Raw genomic sequence first — 8,211 nt, 5'->3', positions numbered from 1 at the left:
AACAGGCCTTTGATCAACACTTCTTTAACTTCGACTAACTTTCTCTCTTTTAAAAAATCTTTGCATTTTTTTAAGGTACTGCTAGTTGAACAGCTCTTCCGCAAGGAGTTCCAACCATTTTTGAAGAAATGGTATCGTGTTATTGGATTAAGTGGTGATACCCAGCTGAAAATATCATTTCCAGAAGTTGTCAAGTCCTGTGATATTATTATCAGTACAGCTCAAATCCTTGAAAACTCCCTCTTAAATTTGGAAAATGGAGAAGATGCTGGTGTTCAATTGTCAGGTCAGTTTAAGTGTTTATTTTTTAAAAAAAATTAATAGTAATATTAATGATAACAAAGGCCGTATTTGTTAATTTTTTAAATGTTCATAAAAATTAACTTTGGTTTAAATTGTCTTTTATTGTTTATGGTTTTATTAAAATCCTTCTACTTCCCGGAGGAAACAAAAAAAGTAAGTTTTTAATTAGACCACTTTATTCTGCATAAGAATACCATTATTAAGGCAAGGACTCGCTGGACTTTCCATTTATTCTGACAAGTTCCTTTATTTGCTATTGAATATTGTTAGATCTGCTTCCCTTTCCCATAGAATAAAAATACAAACCTTGTCTTTTGTGGGGTATAGGATGAGAAGGTAGGAGAAAGAATGGGAAAAAATTAAAATAATTTATAATAACTAAATGCAGTGTTAAAACAAGGCAAAATTCCCCTCTTTAAATAGTGTGTTTTTCACTTGATGTAATAAAAAGAAAATTCACCAACCTAAAATTAAGTATTTTATTAAAGAACAAAAGTATAATCTTGAAATTTGTTTTGTAATAAGCCAGGGTGTGAATTCCACATCTAACGCTTTTTAGCTCTGTAAACTTTCTGAATCTTAACTATTAAAGAAGGAGAATGTCTAACAGGGAGTTTCATTATTAGTCTATATGAACGTCTGTGTGTACAGGTGCTAGTATAGTTAGATTTCCCTCCTAAAAACTGAAAGTGGACTGCTCTTGTGTCCTGCCCAATAGAAGGCATCCCCAAGGCAGTTCAATTACTGGTCTAAAGCTATTTTCTCACTGTAGTGTGCTGATATGGAGAAATGAACTCTTTGAATTTTCTTTTAAGACTTTTCTCTCATTATCATTGATGAATGTCATCACACCAACAAAGAAGCAGTGTATAATAACATCATGAGGCGTCATTTGATGCAGAAGTTGAAAAACAATAGACTCAAGAAAGAAAACAAACCAGTGATTCCCCTTCCTCAGATACTGGGACTAACAGCTTCACCTGGTGTTGGAGGGGCCACAAAGCAAGCCAAAGCTGAAGAACACATTTTAAAAGTAAGTCATAATTTTATGTATAACCAATGAAAGCAAAGTTAAAACAAATGCCAGGACTTCTTGGTCTTATTAAATAAGATTGAGTTCAAGTGCTGTGATCATCAGTTAAGTGAAATCTGTTTACTTTAATACAATAAATATACTCAGTCTTCTATAAAATACTAATATGCCTTAATAAATATCAATAACACAAAACGATATCATAAAAATGATGGAGAGTGATATAATTAATGGGAAGTTGAGATAAATAGAATGCCTTCTTTTGAACATCTACTCTTATGGTTAAATTTAATGATCTACCTGATACAGAAACATGCATAAACTATGAAAGTTTCTAGTTGTCACACATAATAAAGTCTTACTCCATGAGTTTCAAAACTGCACGTTTTCTGTCTTTCATATGTGATTCTAGAATCTAGGTAATTCAAATTAAAGGGAAATAGGGATATGAAGATCTTTAAAGATGAGCTTGTCAGCTGCCCCAAAATGGTAACACCACATACAGTGCTACTGTTAATCTTGAGTGTTAAATAAATCAGAGTAGCCCAAGAAGTATTTTGGTACCAAGGCAATTGCATTTGAATTTTAAGTCCCTTACTTTAAGTTGAATTCAATACAAATTATGTAGAGTAGACACAACATTCAGAGATGCAATTATAGGCTCCAAAATATAATTTATTACTGGGATTAAGGACTAACTCCAATCTAATAATCAAGGAACATGACTAAGGATGCTCCCAGCTTTGCATTGCCTGCCTTATGTGTAGAAGAAGGTGGTAGTATGATCCACGGATGTCAAGATGACCTTTGATATGCCTCATGTAACATGGTTATCTCAAAATCTTTCTCTGTCAGTGATGGTAAATTGTTATACTCTTTCCATGTCAGTTTTCCACCTGGAGAATGGAATTTAAGGAATGAATATCAATACACCTTTTTCTTTGTTATTATACATCAACTTGATTTATATCCTATATTAGGACAAATGTTACTGACATTTTTCCTATATTAGGACAAATGTTACTGATTGTGGGTTAATGAGATCTATAATAAAACAATGTTAAAATGCTATATTTAGCAAACAATGCTACATATTACTTTCACAAAATTTTATACCACATATTTATGCTACAATTTAATGCTACATATTTTTTACATGAAAAAGAATTCTACATTGAATAAAGTGAAAGGGAAAAATAATTGCATAAATATTGAAAAATGTCTCTTTTCCAGCTATGTGCCAATCTTGATGCATTTACTATTAAAACTGTTAAAGAAAACCTTGATCAACTGAAAAACCAAATGCAGGAGCCATGCAAGAAGTTTGCAATTGCAGATGACACCAGAGAAGTATGTGCTTAACGTTTTCTATCTATTTGATTGACAATACTACATTCAGTAGAAAGATGGCAAAGCCTATTTTATACTGACCATCTGAAAAATATTATTTAAAAATTTTAGCAAACAAGTTTCAGTTTTTTTTTAATTGATGTTAGGCAGTAAAGCACTACAGTGAATTCTCGCCTCTAGTCCTCTTTTAGTTGTCTAATTTACATGAGGAATAGCTCATTCATTGTTTGTACATATGGGTTATAAGGGACAGTGGGGAACCATGGGCAGAGGGATGTGTAACTAAGCTGGAGGGGTTATGACAGTTCGTTTTAGCCTTTTAAATTTTCTTCGTGAATTCCAGGATTGATTTTCTGACATTCCACAGAGCCATTTTGTTGCTATCAAATTACATTTGGCAATGATAATGGGAATCCTATCTAATTTGCATACTTGCATATTTACTTTCTTAGGAAAACAGTGCAATGGTAAAGAAGTGAAATATTTACTTTAATGATGCTTTTCTGATGAATTTTTCAGGAATTATAAAAATAAACTGAGAGTCAATTTGGACATTATGGCCAGTAAATTATGTCAATACTTTATTTTGTAAAATTTAGAAAGCATTACAAATTCTGGCCATATGTACTTGATAATACCATTGAAAATAAGAATGTTGGGATCAAATGATATGAAATATGCATAGTAGATAAAACAATGCTTGAAATATAGTAGGCACTAAACCAATGTTAGTAACTAGCCTCCGTATATCTCTTTTTTTAAATTCTGAAAAAGACTGCTATCTACTCCAGCTGCACTAGCACAGTTGAATATATTTTATTCACTTTCCCTTTTTTGTTACTTATTTGGTTTTACTTGATAATTTTAAATGCATATTTCTACTCATAAAGATTTTTAAAACTAAATTTCTCAGGTACATTTTTTAAAAGAATTTGCCATTTTTTAAACTTACTTTAATTTTTTATATACCTTGAAGCATAACATACATACAGAAAAGTACAAATTCATATGTGTACTGATCGCTGAATTTTCGTAAACCAAATACACATATGTAAACAAAATCCAAATCAAGAGACAGCACATTGCCAGTACCCCAAAAGCTCCTGGTTCCTCCTTCCAGTCACCATGCCCCAGGAATCACTACTATCTTGACTTCTAAAACAAAAAATGAGTTTTCACTGATTCTGAACTTTATATAAATGGAATCATATAGCATGCACTCCTTTATTTCTGGCTTTATTCAGACTCTACTTCAACTTTCTATTTTGGTCGAAATAATACTGAAACCAGTTTTACAAACGAGGAATGTTTCTTAAATTACACTGTAAGCTTTCTAAATAATTGTGACATTAATGCAATATGTGTTTTCTAAGTTATCTTTAACATACAAGGTTTATATAATTCATTAACTTTACTTTCGTTAACCTTTTAAGTTGGAGATTCCAGCAGAGGTAACAGGGTGTTGGTGTGGGTGTGGCTTGATAGCAGGCTTAAAAGAGAAGCTGACAAAAATAAATGTACAGACAAGCAATGGGACACTAACCTGTTACTTTGTCTAAACAAAGATGAATCAGATTTATTATAACCTAGAAATTATTCTAACAAAGATAATGTTATTCCTTTAACAATAATACATAAGAATAAGTGTGTACTTTATTTTTAGGATCCATTTAAAGAGAAACTTCTAGAAATAATGACGAGGATTCAAACTTATTGTCAAATGAGTCCAATGTCAGATTTTGGAACTCAACCCTATGAACAATGGGCCATTCAAATGGAAAAAAAAGGTAATTTAGGTTTGGACCTAACACTTAGTTTATCCCATGTTTATGCCAAGATTTCAGATGACTATATCACAGATTCCCCAAAAAATGAAAAGCAAAAGTAGTTCCAAATAGAATTTCTGTGTTCTGTGTAGGACAAGCATAATAAACATGTTCTAATTCCTTTTCTAAGGAGAGAGATTCCAATCCTATCCAATTTTCTCTTTGTCTCCAGAGTCTTGAGATAAATATTAATAGCTCTGTCTCCAAAGGCAAACTCAACTAATATACTTTCACGCCATTTCTCTGTGCATCAGCTACATGTTTTTGCTGAGGCAGAACTCAAGCAGCAAGTCTAGGAGTTGAAAAACTTGCCCTGTTTCAGAGCTCAGGACACATTTTGAGCCTTAACTTGCCCATTTTAAAACCAAGGTGAAGCCAGTTTTGGAGTTAGTAACATATATTCAAGTCCATGGCACAATTTTAGGGGGTTTATATGCTTATTATTTCACTTACATAATATATTTTTTCACAGCTGCAAAAGAAGGAAATCGCAAAGAACGTGTTTGTGCAGAACATTTGAGGAAGTACAATGAGGCCCTACAAATTAATGACACAATTCGAATGATAGATGCATATAATCATCTTGAAACTTTTTATAACGAAGAGAAAGATAAGAAGTTTGCAGTCATAGAAGATGATAGTGATGAGGGTGGTGATCATGAGTATTGTGATGGTGATGAAGACGAGGGTGATGTAAAGAAACCTTTGAAACTGGATGAAACAGATAGATTTCTCATGACTTTATTTTTTGGTAAGATTCAAAGTAACATATACTGGTGTCATTCATTTACCTTTTCAACATGAACTTACTGCTTCTCATAAGCTCTCCAAAAAGAGAAATATCTTTTGAAAGAAGAAATTCCACTCAGATTGGAACTATTTCTGATGATATGAGCAGATTAGCTACCAGTTGTATGATCACAGTCGGTCATTTGGTCATTCAGTTTTATTGTCAAGACAATTGTAATGAATTTATTTATTAAACCATCCTAATTATTAGATATAGCGCAAGATTGTAGATGAGCCACAATTCATGAAACCTTCTAGTGTAATTCGTTGTATGTTTTACTAATTTATACTTTCAAGTAGTTTTTAAATTAATTAATTTTTAATCAACAAAACTCTATATTTTTGGTGTACAAAATATTTGATATATCTGTACATTGTGGAATGGCTAAATCAAGCTTGTTAACATATCAACTGTAATTATTCCTTAAAGAAAACAATAAAATGTTGAAAAGGCTGGCTGAAAACCCAGAATATGAAAATGAAAAGCTGACCAAATTAAGAAATACCATAATGGAGCAATATACTAGGACTGAGGAATCAGCACGAGGAATAATCTTTACAAAAACACGACAGAGTGCATATGCGCTTTCCCAATGGATTACTGAAAATGAAAAATTTGCTGAAGTAGGAGTCAAAGCCCACCATCTGATTGGAGCTGGACACAGCAGTGAGTTCAAACCCATGACACAGGTATAAATATCCTTTTGGACTTCTTTTCTTTTCTTTCTCTTCTTTTCTTCTTCTCTTCTCTTCTCTTCTTTTCTTTCAGATGAGGCCTCGCTCTGTCACTCAGGCTGAAGAGCAGTGGCATGATCAAGATTCACTGCACCCTTGACCTCCTAGGCTCAAGCAATCCTCCAGCCCCAGCCTCCTGAGCAGCTGGGACTCTAGGTGTGCACCACCATACCCAACTAGTTTTTTTATCTTTTTTGTAGAAAAGGTGTCCCACTACATTGCCCTGGCTTGTCTTAAACTCCTGGGCTCAAGCCATCCTTCTGCCTCTGCCTTCCAAAATATTGGGATTATAGGCACGAGCCACTGCGCTCAGCCTGGACTTCTTTTCTTATGCTGTTATTACTCTTCTCAAATTGTTTTTAGTCTTTTTCTACCAATCCTCTCACCACCCACAAATACATTTACAGGATAAAACACTTGTTCTTGAAATAAAATCTAAGTCTAATAGCAATCAAATCTGTGGTTTTTGAGAGGTTAAGTGTTGTTTTAGGAGTCATTTTTCCCACATAATAATCGGAAGAACTTTCTAAGTTTCCCTTGCAAAAATGAGTGACATGTAAACTTAACAACAAAGTTCAGAAATGATTGCCATGTAGTATCAAGTGGAAAATTCAAACTCCCACAAAAATGTGTGCATTATAACTAGAACTATGCAAAATATGTTTACATAGAATGAGACCTATAGGGAAACTTGGAAAAACTGAAGAATTTGATACATTAGAGATTTGGGATTCTGATAAGTAGGTTTTCTGTTCCTTTTTAAGGTGTTTTATTTTATTTTGTTTACATGTTGCTTACTGTGGGCATAGTAAAAAACACTTGGGTAAGAAAAAAAGGCACTTGTGGACATTACAAGCATGCATGAAGCAATGATGTCTTGTTAGAGTAAAATATTCTTCTGAGGGCTAAAATCATATTGATCCTGAGTTTTTCTGGACAAATGGATACTTCCTTTCTATTATAGTTATCACTATTCATGCCAATGGAGCAAATTAATTCTGTTTCAGTGTTTGCTGAAAAAAAATTCTTGAAATGGTTCACTATAACTCTTTATATACCCTCTACATGCACTCTTGTGAACATTGCCAATAAAATTAATGCCAGAGAAAGTACTGTTTTCCTTGGGTAACAAGTTTGCTTCCTTCTTTTTGATGAGATGTAGTTTGCTTTATATGTTTTTCTTTTTGCCTTAGCTTCCAGAAAGGTAGCAGGCAAAACTCAAGTTCAGTCTCACAGCCTCTGTGTTGATTCTTATGAGTTCTGTTTTTAAATTTCTATTATATTAACTTTAGCGTTGTGACTTTTATTGTAAGAGGGCTAAGCTTCTCTTTAAAAAGAGGTAGAGTGCAAATGAAAAGGCTATGTTCAAGCTACTTTCTGCTCCTTATTCATTTCAAACCTAGGGGCTGTGTGCCAAAATACAGAACATATTCCCTTCCTTCCCCACTCCTTGCATCCTCACCTTGTAAACTGGGGTGGACAAACTCCTTAGCAATGGTGTTAGGCATCTACATGATGTGACTTCAAGATCTGACACTGTCTGGAATTTTTGTTATTAAAGTTACTCCTTCAAATTAAGACACAGGCATCTTCTGCTAAAATGCAAGGATATGTAAGTTTTTATTGGGAGATGTGAGGGCAGGAGGGAGAAATTTTCAGAGAAGACTCAAGAGAGGTCTTTCTACAGGGTTCTCCGACAGGAGTAGGAGTCAAATAAGGACTCACGCTGCCTCTGAGAAGGAAGGGAAGGGGATGGAAGAACATACTTTTGGTCTGGCAGCTTTATTTTTCTTTAATGTATGGGGGCAATAGACAGTGTGGATGTGCACCAAATGCCAACTGGACCAACAGCTTTGAAGAGAGTGGTTATGAAAATAAAACCACATTGTCCGTATCAAGCTAGGTTTGTGCTCACTCATTTCTCCCATGTAAGGATGAGAGGGCATATTTTAATTTATTTATACTGACTTTCAAAATTCAGAGTTTTTTCATTTGAAAATAGTTTTAATCACAGTTGCATAACCTCTTCTTTCATTTTTATTTATATTGTCCCTTTGAATTGATAATATATTTACCTCATTCAAAATTAATAAGGCACAAGGCATACCACTGACCTCTAGTCTTCCAGCTCCCCTCCCTAGATGCAGCTGATGTTTTCAGTTTATCTTGTGTCCT

At 33.7% G+C, this 8,211-nt stretch overlaps 1 protein-coding gene across 1 annotated transcript in view; it reads left to right on the top strand.

Moving 5' to 3' along the window:
- The window catches only part of IFIH1 (interferon induced with helicase C domain 1), a 51,501-nt gene that overhangs the window by 35,906 nt on the left and 7,384 nt on the right, over positions 1-8,211 (top strand). Inside the window, exons 6-11 of the mRNA XM_024243484.3 lie at positions 76-286; positions 1,119-1,336; positions 2,570-2,686; positions 4,350-4,473; positions 4,985-5,263; positions 5,732-5,991. Coding sequence (XP_024099252.3) covers positions 76-286; positions 1,119-1,336; positions 2,570-2,686; positions 4,350-4,473; positions 4,985-5,263; positions 5,732-5,991 — 1,209 coding nt within the window. The remainder of the gene's footprint in view (positions 1-75; positions 287-1,118; positions 1,337-2,569; positions 2,687-4,349; positions 4,474-4,984; positions 5,264-5,731; positions 5,992-8,211) is intronic.

This window comes from Pongo abelii, chromosome 11 (genome assembly GCF_028885655.2).
Source record: "Pongo abelii isolate AG06213 chromosome 11, NHGRI_mPonAbe1-v2.0_pri, whole genome shotgun sequence".
In the NCBI taxonomy this organism is placed as follows: Eukaryota; Metazoa; Chordata; class Mammalia; order Primates; family Hominidae; genus Pongo; species Pongo abelii.
The sequence above is the reverse complement of the archived record's forward strand: the minus strand, read 5'-3'. Positions and strand labels throughout refer to the sequence as shown.